The 24,998-nt window shown below is 35.0% G+C and overlaps 1 protein-coding gene across 2 annotated transcripts in view; it reads left to right on the top strand.

The window, feature by feature from the left end:
• The window catches only part of LOC106872790 (uncharacterized), a 932,929-nt gene extending 912,534 nt beyond the window's left edge, over positions 1-20,395 (top strand). For both annotated transcript variants that reach the window (XM_089354571.1, XM_089354572.1), the window contains exons 18-19: positions 12,682-12,823; positions 18,780-20,395. In XM_089354571.1, coding sequence (XP_089210697.1) covers positions 12,682-12,823; positions 18,780-19,045 — 408 coding nt within the window. In that variant the 3' untranslated portion in view covers positions 19,046-20,395. The remainder of the gene's footprint in view (positions 1-12,681; positions 12,824-18,779) is intronic.
• Positions 20,396-24,998: the final 4,603 nt, after the last annotated feature.

Here is a 24,998-nt window from a genome sequence, read left to right as displayed (position 1 = left end):
CCACTACATTCATCTCCCTACTGTGCTTTGAAATAGAAAAACTATTACGTAATCCAATGGAAAAAGAAATAAATTGCACTTGGTCACCAATTATTAAAATGAAATCTTAAAAGCATACAGATTAATTAAGCATTTATGAGATTAATTATATTTATGTATTAATTAAATATATTTATGTAGAAAGTTTTCTAAACATAAATCTCAACATGAAAATAAAATAGGCGTGGTTGTTTTTTATTTTTTTTTAATGTTGCTGTAGCTGCTGGTCTTTAACCCTGGGTTGGGTATTCGATCAGCAGCCCTAAGATCAAGCACTTTTCCACACACGACCGTCCTGTCTTTTCATCAAAAGTGTACCTGAAACTGCATTAAAGGGGCTATTTCTTATTTACTATGATAGTGTGAGTGATATGAGGCAGATATTACTGTTGTTTCTAGCATATCAAGCAGTTACATAGAGGCACTTCCATTGGTTAATCATTTTGATATAGACTGCAACGGTCTATTCTTAGACTTGTTAGAATAATTTTCAATATGGCATCTCCCCGCATATGTTTCACACGTGACCACTACTAACAAAACGCGGTATATGAGTTAAAGGGTAAACCTCTGGGTAGTAGCTATTCCTGCTAGAAATAACAGCCAGATATCTCTCAAATTACGGAATGAAACGATTTATTGCAGCACTGATGCTGGCACCACACGAACAGCACCTGTTCTAGTGCCACGTATAAAGCACTCGTGATGGCGCCACGTATAAAACACTGGTGTTCGTGCCACGTAAAAATCATCCGGCGTACTCTTTAAAGTGGTTGGTGTTAGGAAGGGCATCCGGCCCTAGAAACCATGCCAGAACAGACGATTGGAGTGTGGCGCGTCTCCTGGCCTTGATAGCTCCTCTCAAACCGTCCACCCATGCCAACATGGACAACGGACGTTAAATGGTGATGATGATGATGATGATGATGATGATGATTATGGGACGCTGACTGGGCACTGAACCTGTTTTGGCGACAGTACTTTTTGGCACTGAAGATAAAGACAAAAGCACACAGCATATAGAAAAAGTAAGTGACAACAACAGAGAGAAAGAGAGAACCGCTAGTTCTATATTCGTGATGCCAGAGAGAAGGATGAGAATGGTTGGAACGGCTGTGATCATAAGTTTGATTGATAGTGACTGACGTGAGTTTAAAGAATTAAACGACTGAAACATTTTCAAAAGCTTACTCCATTTAAAACTATCTGAAACCTCGATTCTGAGACACGACCAGTGTTTCACGCAGAAATGTCATCATGTGTTGTAATGGATGTGGTATTTGCTGGAAAAGAGACGGCGGAGAGGTCCAATCGGATCAGGACGAATGAATGGTTCAGCTGGAAGGTCATTAAGTGTAGGTGAATGACGGAGAGAGAGGTTTCGGGTTACGTTATTGTAGAGTACTGAGTGGAAATTTCGTATTTGTACAAGAACACAGCATGACAATTGCGCATAAACATATATCAGTCATTCTAACTGTTCGATATAAATGTGTGTGTGTGTGTGTGTGTGTGTGTGTGTGTGTGTGTGTGTACGTGTATTATGTATTACATATACAGAGACAGAGAAAGGAGAGATTATGTATAACTGAAGAGGAAATATGAACCGTTCGAAAATTAATTTTTAATTAAAATAATTAAATAGAAAACACACACACACACACACACACACACACACACATTGTTATTGTTTGTTTTTATGTTTAGTTATAATAAAAACAATTTTACATTAATCTGGTGCGTTACTCTATACTTTCGTAGAGTACAGATTTAATATTCTTAAACAAGAATATTATTGACAGTGACTTCGAAGTTTCGGCCGCTTCAGCAATCTAGTGATGGCTTAACTTCGAGGTCACAGTCAACAATATTCTTGTTTAAGAATTATGTGTGTTTGTGTGTGCGTGTGTGTCTGTGTATCGTTTTGTATTTGGTTTGCAAGATTCTTTATGTGAATTCGTGTGTTGAAGCATATTTCATTGTGTCTGGGGAAAGTCATTCTCTTTTAGGGCCCTATGATTTAACATTTAACAGACACACTCTACCTTGTGCCTAGAGTAGAAAAGATTATTGATTGTTTCTCATAGGAATCTGTGGTAGATTCGACGCAGCTTGAGAGTAAAAACCAAAACAACGAACCAATTCCACTAAGAATGAATATTCGAGTAAAGTACCCAGTCTATATGTATCTGGTAGCTGTGGAAAATGTTTAGGAAGGTAAAATAAACTCTAATCTAACAGATACCAGACTTCAAAGCACATTAACGTACAGAAAATATATATCCATGTTTATAGGATAAACTAAACCGGAAATATAGTATAACGCGGAGTGAGATGAAAGGATTGCCTATGATTGCAGTCTTAACATTACAGACCCGTTAATAGAGATTCGAGTAATTACAATAGAGAAAGAGAAACAGTTGCACCGCTTTCATCTTTTATTTGTTTCAGTTGTTAGACTGCGGCCCTGCTGGGGCACCGCCTTGAGGAATTTTTAATTGAATGAACCGACCCCAGTATGTACTTTTTTAAGCTCGGTAGTTATTCTATCGGACGTTTTTGCTGAATAGCTAAGTCGCAGGGACGTAAACACACTGCCACTAGTTGTCAAGTGGTGTGGTGAGATAAAGACGGATGCAAAGACGACGAAGACCAGTGTAGGAACAACAAACAAGTGTATTAGTTTGTCGCTCTTTGACAGAAAGAAATAAGGGGAAATAAATAGAGAGAAAATGGGGGGAAAAAGGGTTGAGCTCAGAGGTGCAACATGGCGAATATATATATATATGTGTGTGTGTGTGTGTGTATACATATCAGTTTCCGTAGACCAAACCCACTCACGAGGCATTGATCGCTCCGAGGCTATAGTAGAAGACATTTACCTAAAGTGCCATGCAATAGACTTGAACCCGGAACAATGTGGTTGGGAAGCGAGCTTCTTAACACACAGCTACGCCTGCACCAGTCTGTGTGTGTCTAACAAAGAAAGAAAAATATATGAAAAGGATAAAAATGAAGGTAGTTGAGATTTGTATTTTAGAGAAGTAATAATATGCAGGAAATTACGAAGAAAACTAAAGGAATATAAAAAAAAATTGTATGAATAGAGATTGTTGCATTCAAGTAATTCTGACTAATTTATGAGAAGTTCTCAAAGAGGTTACAGACGACTTATGTTGAACGTAAAACCAGAAGCACAAATATAAACAAACCAGGAAACGAACGGACTTTGTTTGTGTGTGTGTCTGTCTGTGCTCGCGTGTGTGTATGAATGTATGTATATAGTTGCGTATACAGGCAATTTAGTAAGCTCCAGATTCGAAGAAGCGAAGCGATAACACATTAGTCGATGATACCTTACTCAATAAGGGCAGAGGTACCATCCTGATGGAGAGGTACGATAGGATATGAATCTGTTAGAAACAGCAACAACAAAACGCTGATGTTGATGATGATGATGAGAAGAAGCAGAAGAAGATGAAGAAGAAGAAGAAGAAGAAGAAGAAGAAGAAGAAGAAGCACAATGCCTCAAATTTCGGGGACGGAATTAAGTCGATTACGTCGACCCCAGTGCATAACTAGTACTTATTTAATCGATCCCGAAAGGATGAAAGGCGAAGTCGACCTCGGCGGAATTTGCATTCCATGCAAAGAAATTTAACAGCCTACATATCGAGGCTCATCTGAAAACCCGACACAAAAGGACAGGTTAATAATTACGGAGTTTGGACGGAGACAGCGACAGCATTGGAAGCCAGTGAATACAGAAATGATTCAAAAATAGAATTCTCGGAAAAAATAGATTCCAAAATTTTAAAAAACCGCTCGAACTTAGTTGCCAACCCAATACTTTTGATTATTCTGTCATAAATATAAATGATAATTAAAAAGTGAGCTAGATGTAACGTGTCTGTACGTCTTCATTGCTAGAATGGATCTCTCGAAGTTTAAACGTTTAGATCGGAAGAGGAATACAAAACACTGCGCGCGCGCGCGTGTGTGTGTGTACCCTTGATATGTGTGCGTAATGTATGTATGTATGTATGTATGTATGTATGTATGTATGTGTATGCCTTCTGAAGGCCTAATGTGTATATGCAGCGGTCAATTATATACTTATCTACGTAGTTATCTATCTACCATATAAATACATATATACGCACACACATACACGCATGTACACATACACACACATATATATAGAGAGAGAGACAGAGAGAGAGAGAAGGAGAGAAGGACGCACACACACACACACATACATACATACATACATACATGCACACGCACACATACATAGTTAGGTCTATCTCTGATCGTGCCTTTCTTATCTCTCTCTCTCTCTCTCTCTCTCCATCGCCGATATTAAACATGGCTCTGTAACAGGAAGTGCAGCAGACAAATTCACACGTCGTTTACACGGTTCATTGATAAAGTTTATAAAACAGGAACAAACCACAACAAAAAACGCCGACCAGCAACAATACGCGGCTCTATTTAAAATCACCCTCATCATCATCATCATCATCAACAACAACAACAACAACGATACTGCTAGACCCACAAAAACAAATAAAAAATCCTATAATATTCCAAAAGAAATCCTGAATATTTTGTATATTAATTAATATATGGCAGGTTTGAAAGTTTGGTAAGTGTGGCTGTGTTCATTAATTGTAGACACTCTATCTTCGTTGAAATGGTTTGTTATCGGCAGTAATTAACATATGGGTGATGACGTCAATACCATGAAATGAAATAAACAAAAAGAAAGAATGAAATGGACAGAAAACGGCTGTTGATTGGAGCGTTAATGATTGGAGAGCAGTTTCAATCACAGACTATAGAATAGGCACACCAACTATACTACAACACCACCACTACTACTATTACCACTAATAATAATAATAATGATGATGATAATAATAATGATAATAATGATAATAATAATAATGATTCCAAATTTTGCCACAAGGGCAGAAATTCTGGGGTGAGGGGATGAGTCAATTACATCGACCCCAGTACGCAACTGGTTCTTATTTTATCGACCTCGAAAGGATGAAAGGTACAGTCGACCTCGGCGGAATTTGAACTCAGAACATAGAGACGGGCGAAATGCCGCTAAGCATTTCGTCCAGCGTGCTAACCATTCTGCCAGCTCGCCGCCTTAATAATAATAATAATGATAAAGAAATAATACGAATAATAATCCTTTCTACTAAAGGCACAAGACCTGAAATTTAGGGGAGAGGGCCAGTCGATAAGATCGACCCTTGTACGCAACTGATACTAAATTTATCAACCACGAATAGATGAAAGCCAAAGTCGACGTCAGCGGAATTTGAACTCAGAACGTAAGGACGGACGAAATGTCGCTAAGCATTTTGTCCGGCGTGCTAACGACTCTGCCAGCTCGCTGCCTTAACAATCATAATAACCATAGTCCTTTCTAGTCAAGCAGTGGTTCTCACTGCCAGAGTCCATGTGGCCGTTGCGATGTCCAGATTGGATTTTGCTGCAACAAATTGGTTATAATTCTACAAGGCACAAAATATTGGCGAGGCTAACAACAAGTGTAGAATGAAAGGTTTTTATCGCTATTTCTTAATTCTTCCTAAAGCACCCATTATTATAAGAATTGTTTCCCGATTCAATCTTCCTATTCCGTTATCATTTTTTGTTTCTCTATATTTGGTAAGATTTTTTATTTCTTTGGGGGAGACACTTTCATTTGGGGGTTCCGATTCTTGGATTAGGAGGCAAATATATTTACATACCTTTATGTCAAAAGGGCACCTGCAGCCCAATCTGCCGTGGTTTAAACTACCACCACCACCATTACTACTACTACTACTACTACTACTACTACATTGCTAAATTGGGAGTGGTTGGTGATAACAGTGTTTTAATAGAAATGTTTCTGAGTTGATGTCTATATTTAATTTGCCTTTCCTTTCCCTTACATGCATGGTTCAAGCACCCATACATTGTGAAATACACGTATGCATACATATGTATATACTTATACACAAAACATGTACATATTTGTGTGTGTGTGTGTGCGTGCGAGCGTGCTTGTGTGTGTCTACATGCATACACAAACGGAAAATTATATGTATGTATAAAGTTATAAATGATAGAGAAATATTTGGATGAATTGTATATATATATATATATATATATATATATATATATATATATATATATATATATATATATATATATATGCATATATGTATGTATTTATGTATACATATATATGTATATTAACACACACGTACACGCACACACGCATATATATATAAATATATATATATAAATGTATGAATATATGTGTGCGTGAAGATATACATATATACATGTATAATATACACAAAGACACCCACCCATCCACTTATATTTTTCTATGAAACAATGTAAATATGCATATATAACGCCGATGCTGGCAAGATAGGTTGTGATAAAACTGGCAGTCGCTATTAGTTAAATGTCGATCACTGCAAGACAAACAGGAATAGAATTACAATGGTTAACGCAAGAATGTGACAATGCTCTTTCTGAGACATTACCAAAAACATCTGCCTTTCTTTGGCAAACCGCTGCGTACCTCTGTCTAGCTGTTTGTCTGTCTGTTTGACTTACCCTCTATCATTTTTCCTTACACATACACACAGACTTCCCATTCCCTTCCCTCTCGTGGATTCCTTTCTCTCCCTTGCCATTTTACTTGGTCTCTAAGCTCCACCCCAAACACTCCACCCGGCGAGCGAATAACGGTTTTGTCCTATCTTTTGTAAAGCGCTACCAGGAAGATATCAAAAGGCTGAATTAGAGACTATCACTTTGCTTCCTTACAGCACCACCACCACCACCACCAACAACAACATCAACAACACAACCACCATCATCACCATTAACAACAGGAATATAAACATCTACAACAAACAGCTAATCAAAGATGACTTTTACGAGGTCGTTGTGCTCGCTAGAAATAGCAGCAAATTGATCTTCCTTCAATCAGACAATATGGTCGTTCTTTCACAGAAATGGAAATCTTCGATAATGTAGTCCAGAGAATTCATAGCTGGATAAATAATGGGGTGGTCGAGGATGGATTGCCATTGTTCAATCACAATTGACCTGAAGTGGAATAGCAACAACAACAACAATTGCAATAATAATAACAATAACAATAACAAGAATTTTGTTTTTAACTTGCTTTCGTTGAAATGCGACGAAGTTAGCAACCCAAGTGGTTAGAGATGTGAAGGGAGAGATAGAGAGATATGAGATATGCACTGTGATGGTGTTATCTGTTTATTTGGAGAAGAAATGGAAGAAATGCAGGAATGATATGTGAGATAGTGGGAGCAGTGCTACCAATGTGTGTTGTGTGTGTGTGTGTGTGTGTACAAGCTTAGAATACATCCATATAAATCTTTGTGTATGTATGCAAGTGTATATGTATACATATATGTATGTATACATGTAAATAAGCATGCATATATATGTGCGTGTGTGTGTATGTCTGTGTATGTATGCGTGTGTGTTTGTATGTGTGTGTGTGTGTGTGTGTCTGTGTGTGCGTGTGTGAATGTGCAAAAGAAACTTAACGTGGCTGGCACGAGGAAAGGCAAAGCAATCATATTTTCAACAGGTAGACACTTCTGTAGAGAAATAAATATAGAAATGGATGCGCATGTGTGTGTTTGTCTGTGTGTGTGTTTGTGTGTGTGTGTGTAAACGAGACGTGTGTTCCCTTGATTCTGTCTTGTCCTTTTTTATTGTCTCATTTGAGTCAGAAAAAAAAAAAGTTTTTCAAAGAACAATTCAATTTGTTTTTTACAACAGAATGATTGTTATATATCAATTTATTTATTTCTGGGAATATTCACCAAACCAAAAGGTATAAACTGTGAAAAAGGACTATTAATGTGGGCACAAGGGGAGGAAAAAAACATTTCTATAAGAGAAAGCGACGTGAATTCAAATGATATTGCAATGGGAGGGTTAAATATAGAAACGGGATAGTGTTGAGTGATTGCAAAGGGAAATAATGAGTGAGCGAGTGGTATAGTGTAATGATATGCGCGGGAAGGCTGTGCGTGTGCGTATATTTGAATTTTTGAATCATTGTATATGTTTTGCCAACATAATTGTGAAGTATGACACAAGCACATTCTCACACACAAAGCTCATTATATACCAGCTTATATATTATATATACTGAGTTCGGATATACATACATACATACATACATACATATATATATATATATATATATATATATATATATACATATATATATATATATATATATATATATATATATATATATATATATATATACATATATATATATATATATATATATATATATATATATATATATATATATATATATACACTCACATATATACATATGTATATACATGACAATATATATTATTGAAAAAATTTCAGTCTAAATTGTTACATGGGCAACACCGGGTATCTCGGTTGATATGTGCACACACACACACACACATACACACATTAATGTTTGTGTTTATCAGTGTTTTTTGTGTTTGACAAGGCATGTGTATGTGTCTGTAAGCCTGAATGTACATTTTGTGTAAATATATATGTTCATGGTGTATACACACACATGTAATTATATGTGATGTGTATGCATATATCACGATATGTATGTATGTATGTATGTATGTATGTATGTATGTATGTATGCAGATACATTGCTTTGTTATCATGGTGAGAGAGGAGGTGCGAAATAAAGGGTTGAGGATTGGGGGTGGAAGAACGACAGAGAAGAACAGCGAGATAGGTAGATAGAGAGATAAAGAGAGAGAGAAAGAGAGAGAGAGAAGGGGTAAGAAAGAGTGTGAGTAGAGATAAGAAGTGCAATGAATGCGGTAAAGTAAGAATGTGGAATTGGTAAGTCTGAATATTTTGGGTATCTTACCAATATTTTATCAGCATTTCCGTTGTACCTAGGTCTACTCCAGACGTTCACACTTTGCATTTTCTTTCAACGCTTAACCTTTACACATTTTACATTTCGCATTTCTATACCTTTTCAGCCCCTTTTAATGACATAGAGGAAAGAGAAGAGTAATGCTCATGACCCCTTATTAGGGAGTCCGGGACCGATAGCAAGAATAGATGAAGCGATTCAAAGACAAGAGATTTAATACAAATATTTACAATTGTCTAAACTCTAGAAAACACTCTGAAATGGCAGGTGGAGCTGTTAATCCAGAGATCGATTAAATCTATCACAATGTTTCCGTCTGCCAAATTAATTATGAAGAAGCTAGCTTCTTCACCGCACAGCTAAGCCTTATCTAGTCTCACCCTCTTATAACTTCACTCTTTTCTGTCTTTTTTCTTTCTCCTTTTACATATGTCACTTCCACACTCCTTCACGCTCTCTGTCTATTCTTTTCCATTTGTCCCTGTATGAATACATCATATATATTACGTGATTGATAGATAATTTATTTGAAATCGTGTCCTAGCTTGTTGTGAGACTAGCTCCATTACCTACGAATCTCCTAACCGGAAGTTTTCATTCCTTCCTTCTCTTTCTCCTTCCTGTATCTCTTCTCTCCTCACTTTCCTTCGTCCCCTCCTCTGCCACATTTTCTCTCTTCTATCTCTCTTTCTATGCCCCCTCTCTCTCCTTTTATACCCCTCTCTCCTTCTAACCCCACTCCATTCCTCTCTCATTCACTATTTCCACTTCCGTTTTCGTCTTGGTATGTAAACCCAAAGTTGGAATTGATCAAACAAACCTATAATCAAAGACGTTCCAGTTGGCCGTAAGTTAAATCTAGAATTTTATGAGCCGATGTGACCTTTTCGTCTATAAAACGGTAGGGTACAATTTGAGGGAGATTTGACTACTTCTTGTAGCAGATCGGCCAACCAGGTAGAGTTACCCACTTCAGATCCCCTGGCATTATCATAGGAGCGCTGTCATATTGACTATAAATCATTCTTTACCGTTTTCTAATTAACCACGACCACCTAGTCGAACGTTGCTCCACCCCCATCTCACACTCTCCCAGAGATTCAGGTGTTGTTGTTCGTTAATCGTCTGTAAAGAATGGTTAATGAACAAAACATAGCATCGTTCTACAGAATTCTTCCGTTCCTCATTAGTGTCATAGTTAAAGTGATGCCACATCATATCTGCTCATCAATTTGTTACATCTTTGTTCTTGTTATTGTTGTTGCTGTTTTTAATATTGTAGTAGTAGTAGTAGTAGTAGTAGTTGCTCTTGCCGTTGTTTTCGCTGCAGTAGTAGTTGCTATGGTTGTTGCAGGTGTTGATGTTGTTATTCTTGATTTTAATATTTTTGTTACTCTTGTTGTCGTACTTCTTCTCACCAACTTACTGGAAATAGACTTTTGTCTGCTTCCATTATTTATTTATTTATTTAGTCCCCGAGTTATACGTCATTTTATTTTGTGGTGTTTGTGTGTAGGGGGTGGGGTGGGATTCTTGATTCTAGTTTTTGTTTCATGAGGGTCCTTCTTTCATTTTCGCCCAGTTAATTACGGTAACATTAACAACAACAGTAATTAGGCGCTACTAGATTCTAGCATAAAAAGCGTAGATATAAATAACATAAATAAATGGATGGAAGGATGTGGAACAATGATGTAGTGGTGTTCATGGTTTTCCTGAAGTGAAAAGAATGAAATTATTTCAACCGCAGCAACAAGGACGGCGTTATAATTGGTCAGATTAGCTGGGAGGAAAACTCAAACAAGGATACACACGCGCGCGCGCGCAAGTGAACGAGATATAAAAGACAGAAGTCCCTGGCTCTTTGCCCAGGTTATTTGTCAAGGACAGGACAAATGGAAAAAGAGAACAGTGAAAACAGAGAAGGAAAGAAGAAAAGAAAACTGGAAAATTAATCTGAGTTTCAAGATGTCTCTGATACGAAGATTTGAAGAAGCCTGTGCGAGATCGATGTGTGGTAGGGAAAGTTAGTTACGTCGGTTGGGGCCAGAATGTCGACACAATAAGCCTCTTGCATTAGGGAACAAAGAAACATCATGAAACCAAAATATAGAATGGAAGCAGAGCATTCGTCAGATGAAAACCGCCCAAGTCTACAGAATGCTCTAATCAGCCGAAATCAGAGATGGGTGGTTAGAATTAATCGACCAGATACTGTTGTTTAAAACCTCTCGAAAAGAAGCTCCTCCAAATGGAAGGATCACCAAACAAGTAACAGCAGAACATAGCCCCACCTGGTGGTGATGATTAGAAGGCAGCTTTCTTTTTTTCTAATATCTCAAACCGTTCTCGTAAAGAAGATCGGCTGCTCTTTAACAGCAGCAGCAGTCTTGCTTTGTATCTCTGTTGGTCGAGTCTCAGGAACTAATTGCTGTTTGCAGATGTTCCACAATTCTTTCTCAAGGCAGTAAAGAAGCTGTGAGCTGATTTCCCCGATCTCACATGCAACACTTAGCCAGGAGTTTGTGTTCTTCGTCCATGTCTTAATTGTGACACATGGGAGCGAACCTATGGTTCGGCGTGTATTGAATGAGCGTCGGTTGTCTCTGATTTTTCTTTGTTCCCATTCACATTATATTTTGTGAAACTGATATCTCTCTCTCTCTCTCTGGTACTGCATCAGGACAATTATTATAACTATATTTGGTAGATTGAGGCAAATTTCTATTGCATCACTTGCTATACCTCCATGTTGCTGGGGAGTGTGCAGCATTGTGTGTCTTTTATGCTTTTGGAGAGTGTGCAAACGCTTCCCGGTTTAGTATTCTGTTTTTAATTATTGATAGAAAAAATAATGTTATATACTGATCTTTACACAGTTGAATTTTTTCTTTTGTTTTTCTTTTTAATTTTCCTTTTCTTTTTATAGGTTTTGCTGTGATTTACAGTTTCCGTAATTGTGCAGTTTGTATATTGGCAGGAGTTTATCACCTTAATTGTTATCGTCCGTTTTATTTGTTGCGTCAATAAAAGGTGTTTACATACTCGAGTAGTCAGGGAGAAGATGGTTGTAGATATTAAAGTTTCTAAATTTTCTAAAGACGATCGTTTGTATGTCTGATCAGAGAAAACTGTAGTGTTCTTGTGATAAAAAGGGGGTCTACATTTTCGAATATTCAGGGAGAAAGGAACGCCTTATTATTGTTGTTGTTGATGATGATGCTGTTGTTATTTACTTTTCATCTGCATGTTTGTTACAATCACTTGCCGAGACATACCCAACTTGCTTTGGGCGAGTGAAGGATAAGAAATGTTACAGTATGACTGGAAGCTTGAGGTGGGGAGTGGCAGTAGCAAAATATGTTCATGTAAAGCAACACAGACAATTAATTTGATAGGGTTTTTCTAAGGATGTAGTCAGTACTTGTCTGAACAATCTTTTGGATTTTTTGACACATGATTGTCCTGGGGTCTTATCTACATGTTTCTAACATTGTTTTCCTTTTTTTTTTTTATCACACTCAGGGCACCAACAATAACATTTCTCGCTTTAAGATGCCACATCTTCTGTATTTCAATTTCCAGGTCCTTATATTTACTTAATTTGTCAAATTTCTTTAAAATTATTATTATTATTATTAAAGTTTTTCTACAATTTCTCTCTTAACCAGGTAATTACATCTTCTAGGAGAATCAACTCAACTTGGTTAAACAATGATATCTATCGAATGAAAAGCGTACAGTGTTCTTCGATGCCAGATATTGAAGTTTTGTCATCGAGAAAGCCAAAAGCTTCTCTCTATTTACAAGACAGTGAGTAGATTTCAGTTCACCTTCTTTTCGTGTCTTAGAAAATCATGTCGGTTCAAATACATCACTCACAAAACAAACACACGCACACATATATATATATATATATATATATACAACAATATATATAAGTGTGTTTACCTAAATATATGAATTTGTATATGCACACATTAATATGTGTATACGCAAACCTGGATATATAATATGGAGTTTTTAAATCAAAGCTGGACCTCTTCCTATCGAGAGTCCCAGATGAACCTACCTCGCGTCAGGAGGTGCAAATGAGGGTTGCTAAATCAAACTCCATTCTTCACCAAGTGCCACATATTGTAAGAGGCTCCCTGTAATAACAGTGTAGCAACACGGTGGTGCATCAGCATGGCCGCAGCTGAAACTTAAAAAAAAAAAAATAAATAAATAAATAAATATATATATATATATATATATATTTATTTATATATATATATATTTATTTATTTATATATTTATTTATTTATATATATATATATATATATTTATTTATTTATATATTTATTTATATATTTATTTATTTATATATTTATTTATATATATATTTGTTTATATGTATGTGTGAACAGGGATTAATCTTCGCTCCTTTGCGCCACATGGGCTCAACTACCCTCCCCTCCTCCTGCCTCTCTCCCCCTCCCCCACTCCGACTCCTACTTCTTTGTACGTCTCTTCACTCCCACTTCTCTTCCTTCCCACTTCTCTTCAACCCTACTCTTTCTCTCCTCTCTCGTACTCCCCCCTCTCTCACTCTCTACACCCTTACTCTCTCTCCTCTCTCACTCTCTACACTCTCACCCTCTCACTCTCTCGTCCTCTCTTTCTCTCCCCTCCCATACCCACCTTCCCCCTGTCTTACATCCACCGTCCCCTTCCCCCTTCATCGTCGACACTCCCTCATAAGCTCATCCCATTACACTCCACCTTCCCATCCAATTCCTTACACCACCCACCCACCCACATACCCCATCCTACCTCTACCCCACCCTCACCCACCCATCACATCACACCAATACCCACGCATCACACCACGCACACACTACAACTGACCAACTCCTTTCCCCATTTTCACACTACATACGTCAAGATCACCAGCATTCTATCTCCCACACACACAGCCCCTCGTTCTTCGATCACCGTTTGTTATCTCCCCCTTTTCTTAGCTCTCCTGAAAAAAGAATTTCTAACTTCCGGTCAGCCATTATTATGATTGACCGTTGACTGAACACTATTCAATTTTTTTTTCTCCGTGTTTTTCTCCTTGTCTCCGTATTCTTTCTGTTGAAGAGCGTAGCTCGAATCGTCAAAGACTTTCCGTATTCCCGAGCGTCATACTAATACATCCTTTTGTTATTTACACCACCTGTCGTTGTTTTTTCGTACATTCTCCCATATATATACACATATATATGTACAAACATATATATACTTACACACACACACACGCACATAAACACATATATATATACACGCACATGCACATAAACACACATATATACATACGCGCACGCGCATATACGCGCACATTTGTATATATATACACACACGTATGTATATATATATACACACACACACACACACACACGCATTATATATATATATATATACACACACACACACACATTATATATATATATATACACACATGTATTTGTTTCTGTTAAATATTGTTAGTAGTGAGCCCCAATAATAACACAAGAAATGGAGAATATTCTTTAATAGAAAGATCTTTTTATCGAGATGATAGATTGCTTTAATAGAGAAACGTGGACCCCCCCTCAAGTTACCGGTTCTGTACAGTCTGCCACTATGTTTTCTAAACAATAAGGATTTAAAATTAAGGCGGCGAGCTGGCAGAAACGTTAGCGCACCGGTCCAAATGCTTAGCTGTATTTCGTCTGTGTTCAAATTCTGGCGAGGTCGACTTTGCCTTTCATCCTTTCGGGGTCGATCTAGTCGACTGGACCCCTCTCCAAAAATTTCGGTCTATACCATTTTTCATCACATTGGCGTGATTGTTCCGGGTCGATATATTTTGATCTTGGGCAGCCAAGATCAAGCCTTCACTCTCTGCCTTTAGCCCCTGAGAAGTAGAAAAGAATAAGGATTCAAATTTACATTTAAACAATGTATAAATTAGTGAATCGGTCAGTGGTAATACTAGATTTAAATGAAAACTCATTTAAAAATAAAAGAGCAACATTTTATGTAAGTCACCAACCCTAAAAATATTTTGAAAAAAATCTATTTGCAATTCGTTGAGAATTCTGTCTTTTAACAAAAAATTAGTCTACGAAGCAGATAGATCACTTCTAAAACATTAAACAAATACTTACAAAGAGAATCTTCAGCAGCTCCGATCCAATGCCAGCAAAATTCCACGCCTGTTGAAATGATCAGTCAGTTCGATTTCCATGTTTCCACCTATATAGCTAAGATCTTTGCTACACTAACAATATAACAAACTATTCATGTACTGGTGTCATTTTGCAGTTTAATGAAGCTATAAAATGTATGAAATTATTTATAATCAGCGTATAGAAGCGCACGTGCGCACGCACACAAGGAATAAAATAAAATATGTAACAAGAGAATTTACCGTTAATTATTCGGAAAGATGGGCATTCAGGATTGAACCGAACTTTTGGGGGAAGAGTCCAGTCGATTAGATCGACCCCAGTATGCAACTTGTACTTAATTTATCGACCCCGAAAAGAAGAAAAACAAAATCGATAGAAGAAAAACAAAATCGATAACGGCGGAATTTGAACTCAGAACGTAAAGACAGACGAAATACCGCTAAGCATTTCGCCCGACGTGCTAGCGATTCTGCCAGCTCACCGCCTTATCGATCTTATTTATTGATTCACTTTGGTAGCGCGTTGCTACTTGTAACCTCAGATATTGACATGATTCCAATAAGCCTACAAGTGTTAAAATCCATTCTGATCGTCTTTCCTGTTCCTATGAGGCAAACCTTCTACAGCCGCTCCACAGAACATTCCATTCCAATCTCCTTTAACCATTTCACTATGTTTTTTTTTTCTCACATTCCCTAAAGCACCAATTATTATTATTATTGTTGTTATTATTACCATTATCATTAATAGCAGGCTCTACGTTCATAAGTCAAGAAATGCAATGAAATATATATAATCGCTGACAGAATAACAATATTTAGATTAACCTTGGCAAAACGTTATATTAGTGAATAAGTTTTACACTTGAGTAACGAAAGAGTGATACAGTTAAACAACATGGCGATAGAGAAAGAAACCTATTGGCTGCTGCTACTGCTGCTGGCATGTTTTCATAGCGGAAACAGGAAATATTTTATGACTTTGGGGTTACGATAGTATTAAAGGTGGGGATGGGGAGATAACTTAGAAAGAACAACGGAAAGATACACGCAAACGAAACATACATAGACGCATACGCGCGCACACACACACACACACACGCACATTCTATTGCTTCTTTCAGTCATTTTGACTGTGGCCATTGTGGAGCAGCGCCTTTTAGTCGAAGAAATCGATCCCTGAACTTATTCTTTGCAAGCCTAGTATTTATTCTATCGTTCGCTTTTGCCGAACTGCTACGTTACGGGGACGCAAACACACTAAGATCGGTTGTCAAGCGATGGTGGAGGGACAAACACAGACACAAATATATTCATATATATATGACAGGTTTCTTTAAGTTTCCCCTCTACCAAATCTGCTCACAAGGCTTCGGTCGGCCCGAGGCTCTAGTGGAAGACACTTGCCCAATGTGCCACGCTCCGAACCACATAGTTCCGGACTGTGTGGTTGTAAATAATGCACATAATTCCTCATCTCTTAAATATAGAAACGAAGTCTGTCATTGATATATAGAAGAAAGAGGATGAGGGAAAGAATCGAACCCTGGCAAACACCGAGAATTGATTGAGGGTGTAACGGAAAGATGTTCTTTCACATGTGCCGCGATGGTGCAACTTGATAGAAAGCTGTCAAAGGTCTGACCATGGTTGGCATGTCTTCGATCAGAGGTATGCTGGATCAAATCTGACTGGGTTAAATAAAACAAAAATACATGCTACAAGGAAGTGCCAAACATCCTGCCTGTAAATAAAAGACAGGATATCAACGGATGGACTTTGTTTCAGTCAAGACAAAACCGAGGAAAAGCAAGAAAGGAAACATTAAATCATCCTAGATACATTGTAGTCCCAGATACACTATTTTTAAAAAACAACCAGGAAGAAAATAATGCAGTCGTATATACATATATCTGGATTACAGACATTTGAAAATGTAGTCTCAGTTACGCTATACTTGAAATAGAGATTGAACGATCTTAAATATTCAGCGATTTATCTGCACTAACATGGCCGCATCAGAGTTAAACAACAACAATAAAAATATCACGGGCAGCAGCAGCAGCACCACCACCACCAAGAATGGCCACAGTGTTTTATGTCCCATCATTTACTTATCAATTGTAATTTTCAGTACATGAACCTCCCCACCGCGCACACACACACAGAGACTTACATACGAATTCAAACATACATACAAACACAGGCATATTATACCCCTCTCTCTATATATGTATTTGTATACATATATCGTATATACATATATGAGTGTGCGTATGAATGTATATATTTTTCTCTATACATATATATATTCTTATGTTTAAAAATGTATATATATGAATGCATGTATGCGTAAATACACACTTGTGTGTGTGTTTGTATACCCATTTCAATTTCTTTTTTCTATATTCTCAGCACTAAACTTCCCTTTTCTGTCTCAATCTTTCACCTACTTTTCTCTCTGCCAATCTTTATCTGACTATCTCTTCCATTATAATTCTCTCACCAGATTTTTATCAACATTTATCTTTATGGCTTCATTCCTTAACCCCTCAAAAAAAAAATGTCTATAGAGAGAGTTTGTAAAGTGCTTAGCTGTTATATTGTCATTAATATGCTCCAGCTAGGCACACCCATCTCGGAAATAACTGCAGCAGGAAAGATCTACTCTACCTCGATAAACAGAGAAACCGTCTTCCGAAAGCACACCGATGATAGCTCCGCCTGAAGAAGTTACAGAGCTTTCTAATAAAGGCGTTGAAAAGACTCTTGTTACTTTCTTTACATCAACCAGGATAACTACAAAAGTATAGACACCAATGATTGCAAAGTGCAACTACTCTACTCTGGTAAAGTGGAAATCTCCTGGTAATGCTATGGTGCCAAATTTCTGGCTACCATGCGCACATAAAAATTAGTTCAGTTATTCAATGAAAACATACAAATTTAAGGGACAGGACGAAATTTTCCCCACTGGAAAAGAAAAAAATGGTGCCGACGAGGATCATATGGATGCAAAGACCAACTCTTAATTGCATGATCCTTGAGAACGGACATAAACACAGAAATCTCAGTTCTGCATGGGTTGATTATAAGGAGGCCTTCGACAGCATGTCGCATTCATGGATCTTGAAATCGACGGATATCTTTAAAATGTATTCTGTGATTTCAAATTTCCTGAAGCACAGCATGTGAATGTGAAATATGAATCTCAATCTATTCAGCTTCGTCCACCTCACAACCTCTTTCTCCATAGCCAAAAGACACAAGAATACCGCTTGCCTTGCCTTCTTAATAGTAGATGATGGATTCGGCTGTTACTCGGGTTCGTCCCACGCGCAATCACAGTTATTCCACATCGCTCCCATATTTGGCAATACTCAGACATGGTATATACATGTATGAGTACACGTGTGTGTGTGTGTTCAGGAAAGACAACCGAGGTAAACATATTTTAGCAATTCCATTTTATTAAAATCAATAAACGAAAATAATTCATTGCACAATGATCAAGAAAATGGATATCTTATAAAATTGGTTGATCTAACTATGCTATTTTCTCTATTTCAGATGCTAAATCAAGATTTTGTAAGCCATACACGCAGTCGACTCGAAGCAGCTCTAATGAACCGAAAAGTGGCTTGCATTCTGATCTTAGTACTCGTACATTGACTAATGTGCCGAGGCAAAGTACCCAGCATTACTACAAACCTGACGTTCCTGGAGCTAACCAAATTGGCCGGGCAACGGGCCGTGCTTCAATATCGATATCTTCCATTAGTATATTGATGTCAACTTGCTGGACAGCCGTATTATTACTATTCAGCCTTTCATAAAACACACTATATATCAACATTTTATATACATATATGCATATATAAATGTATATATACATGCACACACGTATATGTATATGTATATATATGTATATATATATATATAAGTATATACGTATATATATATCTTTGAATTTATATGCATATATATACATATAGAGACAGAAACATACACACATATGGCTTTATATATATATATATGTATACATGCTTATATATATATATACACACATATATTACTTGTAAATACACATGCACACGGCCACACAAACAAATATATGTATGCATGTATATACATACAACATATATATGTATATACATATATACATACGTATAGGTATATGTATTTATATTAACTTTGGCTTGCATGTGAGTCAAACTTTCAGATAAATTATATATAAGCAGACACACCAGACATACACACATATGCATGCATATATATATATATATATATACACACACACACACACATTTCAGAAAAGTTACCCAAAAACCACGTAGTAGATTTTATTCATTTCTTCAGACTGAGGGTGGACGGATGAATATGTGTTTGAGTACGTGTGGGTGTATGTGTGTATATATGTACATATATATATATACATACATATATGCACATATACACAAATACGTATATATATTTGCATATATATATATGTATATATACATATATGCAAATACATATATACATATATTGATATATACGCATAACATAGCTTGAGTGTGTGTGTATATAATTAACGAAAACGCATATTTCTGTATGTATGTTTGTCACACATACACATAGAAAGCGTTTTGCACACAACTAAGCAGTCAGAAAAACAAGCATACATATATGTATAGAGATATATATATGCAAACACAGGCAAAGACACACAAGCATAGCTAGAAATATAAACTTATATGAATAATTAATTAATTAATTACCCTTATTAATTTCAATGTGTCGATGTTGATACATTCTTCCCCGACAGATATATGCATAATCATGAAGAAACACCATTCAATCAAACAAGCTTCATTATTTGTATACACACGCAAAGATTACAACAAAACGGCGTATATATATATATATATATATATATATATATATATATATATATGTATACGTATATGTGTGTATATATATATGTATATATCTATATATATATACCATATGCATATATACATACATGTACATAAATATATTATAAGCATATAGACATACATACACGTATATATCTATTATACATACACACATTATATGTAGGTGTAAATAAAAAAAAGGCGTAATTTCCAACGCATTGGCTGGAGTAAGGTCTTGAACTAAAAGCAGAATGATGAAAGAAGCTATGTGGAAGAATTGCAGTCCAATATTACATGTACATATATATACACATACAAATATGTATATATAAATACATAATAAATATATATATATATATTTATATATATATATATATAAAGCATACACATGTGTATATATATATGCATATATATGTATCTTTATATATACACGTATATATATATATATATATATACATACATACATATGTACATATATATATATATACACATAAATATACGTATATATATATATTTACGAATACATAAAGATACATAAATATATATAAAACATATATATATATATGTGATCATATTCATATGTGTATGTGCGCGCGTATGTATCTTTGTATGCATGTGCACATATATATATATATATATATATATATATATATATATATATATATATATATATATATATATATATATTAGTTATGCATATATGTATAAACTCTTTAGAATTAATGTCCCAAAATTATTGATATGATCTCGTGATATTAAACCACTATTATATTTTGGGTTCCTCATTCCACCAATAAAGACACGAGTACTGGTTGTAGTACCTTCACTTATTTGGATCTTGTTTAATGAATATATTTAATTACTTTCGGGTTCGTTTGATAAAGACGTTTGTCGCACCACTGTGATCTTTTCAATGTCCTGCCCTTTTTGCAATGCAATTACATAAAGAAGAGGATGTTGTAACCGCCACACTTGTGTAATAAATTACCGTGATACACGGACTAAAACTTTATGCCATAATATTAAAAATAGTATATTACATTCAGTGCAGGTGTATTTATTCGCCGAATGAGCCTCCCAAAGTACAATACTACGTGTGTGTGTGTGTGTGTGTGTGTGTGAATGTGTACGAGTGTGAATGCGTCTGTGTTCATGTGCGTATATTTATGAGCTCTTTGTGCGTGTATACGAGGTGCTTGTACAAAATTAAAATTTCTGTATTGTAGAGAACGTACTGAGATAGATCATATCTATTCATATAACACAGTCTTAGATATCATAATATTGATCACGTATTTTCAGTACTGGAAATAATTTCATTAATTATTATTATTTATATATATACATGTATAAATACACACACGCATATATGTGTATGTGTATATATATATATATATATACACACACACACACATGTGTATATATATGTATGTATGTATATTTGACCTGCTCTACAGAAATGTTTCACAATTTTTAAATGAATGTTAATCGCTTTCATATGCATGGATATATATGCATGTCAATCTAAAACTACGCATATATATATATACATGTATATATATATGGAGTAACGCAGATCTGTATAATTGCAGGCAAATGTACACACAGACGTCAAGTTACCCACATAATTCTTACATATATACATATATGCATTTATGTATGTTTATGCATGCATGTCTGTTTAACTGATGTCACCATACAAAATGTTTTGATGAGAACCAATAAAAGGTATATGTATATATGTGTGTTTTTGTAGGGACATGAATGTGTGTGTGTGTATATATCATATATATGTATATACGTGTGTGTTATGGAACACATATATTAGTTATTCATAAACACACAAAATCTGTTAACTTCGTTTAAACATTTATTATTCATCATGAAATATTTTCGTCGCACAAACTGCAACATAGTCGTTAATGTTTAAGTCACGTTTACTGTTTTTGTGCGTTTATTTGAAAAGCTAGCATGTCTTCTATGCTGTTTAGAGTTTCAGCAGATGGTCTCAGACCAAAACACCTGCCTGGCAGGTACACCTTCAAAATATGTATACGTATATTATGTATGTGTATGCACATGTGTGTGTGCAATCTAATGAAACAATTGTGACAATCTAAATTTCCTGCATAACTTGTGGAATTTGGCCGTGTCATGCACTACATATATATATATATATATATATATATATATATATACATACATATATAGAGTGAGAGAGACATACACATACATAAGTGTCTAATGCATACATCCCTTTAGATATCTAAATATATACGTATAAATATGTGTATATAGAGAGAAACAGAAACGCATACATAAGCATATATATATATATATATATATATATTATACATGTACACACACATGAATATTGCGTTTGTATTATATTATCTACATCCATTTCTTATTTGAAATCTTTAGTGCATGTATGGCGAATGCTGTGTGTATATGTATTAGATTTTTCTTTCTGTGTGTGCAGTTGTGTTTTGCGATTGTGCGTTTGGCCTCGTGAACGCCTTTCTATGTGTGTATATTAGTGAGTGAATTATTGCCGTGTGTGTACATCGCCATAGATATAGGCCGAATATCTGTGTTCGATAAACAGAATACTTGCTCATATCTCTGTCTGTATATGAAAATATTACTATGAAACATTTTTGTTTTAACATTTCTACGTTAATTTTATTTCGTATTTCTACTAATTGTTATCTACAACAAACTTTACACCCGCTGCAGAAACATATCGTGTATAACCAGATAATTGTACACTGATTGTTAACTGATGAGCGCCAACTGTTCTATGTATACATATGTATATAAATGTCTATGTATGTATATATACATATATATATATATAAATATATATGTATATATATACAAATATATATACACATATGTATACACATGTATGTATATATATACGATTACGTATATATATATTTATGCATAAATACATGTTTATATAAATAAATGTATTTGTCTATTGATTTATATATTATATAAAACATCTAGAATGGAAACAATAAGGAAATCTAATGTTTTACTGGAACTTGCAGAGTAAGTGGATGAAATGCACGAGGAAAAATTTCAAGAAAAATATACTATTGTTTTTTTGCTTAAAAATAAAAGAATTTAAAGAATCGAAATTGAAATAGGAAATGTTGTTGAAATAGGAAATGTTCATACAAATTCCTCGCGATACATTGTCTTTGACATATGAAATCAAACTTGCAGATATTTCTTTGCTATGAGACCAGATAGATGCCGGTGTTAAAGTGAAATTGGCGCCGATGCTTCCAGTCAATTTGAAGCTGATAAATTCTATGATGAAATCTTCAGGAGATATTAAAGTTACAAGGTACGAATGATACAGTATTAGCGTAAGATTCAAGACGCCATGTTTACCTTCGGTTCTCTTCCCATTGTGTCTTTTGGTACCAGGTACGATTCACTTCCAGTCGTGGTCATTCCGCAGATTTATTTTGTGTGTTTTATTCGTGGTGAAGCACGATTCCTACGATGAAAAGTGACTTCCACGGACTACAACTGACGAATGATTGAAACATTCTGCAAACAGATTTTTTTAATACATATATATATATATAAAATATATATATATATACACATACATACGTATTCATGTATCTATATATATATACCTATGTATGTATATATGCATGTATGTATATATGCATGTATGTATATATGCATGTATGTATGCATGTATGTATGTGTGTCTGTATGTGTATATCTATGCGTATGTATGTATGTTTATATATATATATATATATATATATATATGTATGTATATATGTGTATGTATATGTATGTATGTGTATGTATGTATATATGTATGCATATATATGTATATGTGTGTATGTATATATGTATATATATATGTATGTATATATGTGTATGTATATGTATGTATATGTATGTATGTATATATGTATGTATATATATGTACATATGTATGTATATGTGTGTATGTATATATGTATATATCTATGTATGTATATATATATATATATGCATATATCTATGTATGTAGGCATATATATATACACACACATATATCCATATATGTATATATATATGTATGCATATATATACACACATATATATCCATATATATATATATATATATATATATATATGTATACACACACATACATACATATGCAAATAAGTAAACCAAGTATATATTTACGTCTATCTTATTTTTTGAAATATGAGTATGTCTACATTTATATCCATAATATTTCACGACATTAATAAAGATATTAATCTTTGTTGTGATGTGTCGGCCATTAGACAAGGAGACATAAGAGAAAAATTCCTGTTTAAGGGTAGACAACTTAATGTGTGTCAACTAAATAATCAGTTACTCATCTGGCTGATGATTTTCGTCGTTTTATAGACAAAGCAAGTAAACATTTATACATTAAAGTTTCTACTCTTTGTCTTATTTTACCATACGTTTGAGATTATGTGACGTACGTTGTACGTACATTACAAATTGCCACATAAGCTATTTATATATATATGTTTACACACGCACACATAAACACACACATACAGCCACCCATATATATATATATATATATATATATATACATTCACACACATGTATACACACACATGTATAAAATAATGTGTTTTGAATAGCACAACAATGCACTATAATAACAACAATGAACTATAGTACCTGTTATAATTTAAACATCCACATTCTGATATAATATTTCGGAATATAAAAATTCCTTCAGATATCACTAGGAATTGATCGAGTCACTGCTATATATATATATATATATATATATATATATATATATACGTTTATGTGTAATACATGCTGACAATTATGTGCACGCATACCCAGTAAGTT

This window comes from Octopus bimaculoides, chromosome 7 (genome assembly GCF_046866305.1).
Source record: "Octopus bimaculoides isolate indiv1 chromosome 7, ASM4686630v1, whole genome shotgun sequence".
Taxonomy (NCBI): Eukaryota; Metazoa; Mollusca; class Cephalopoda; order Octopoda; family Octopodidae; genus Octopus; species Octopus bimaculoides.
This window is presented reverse-complemented; position numbering and strand designations above follow the sequence as displayed.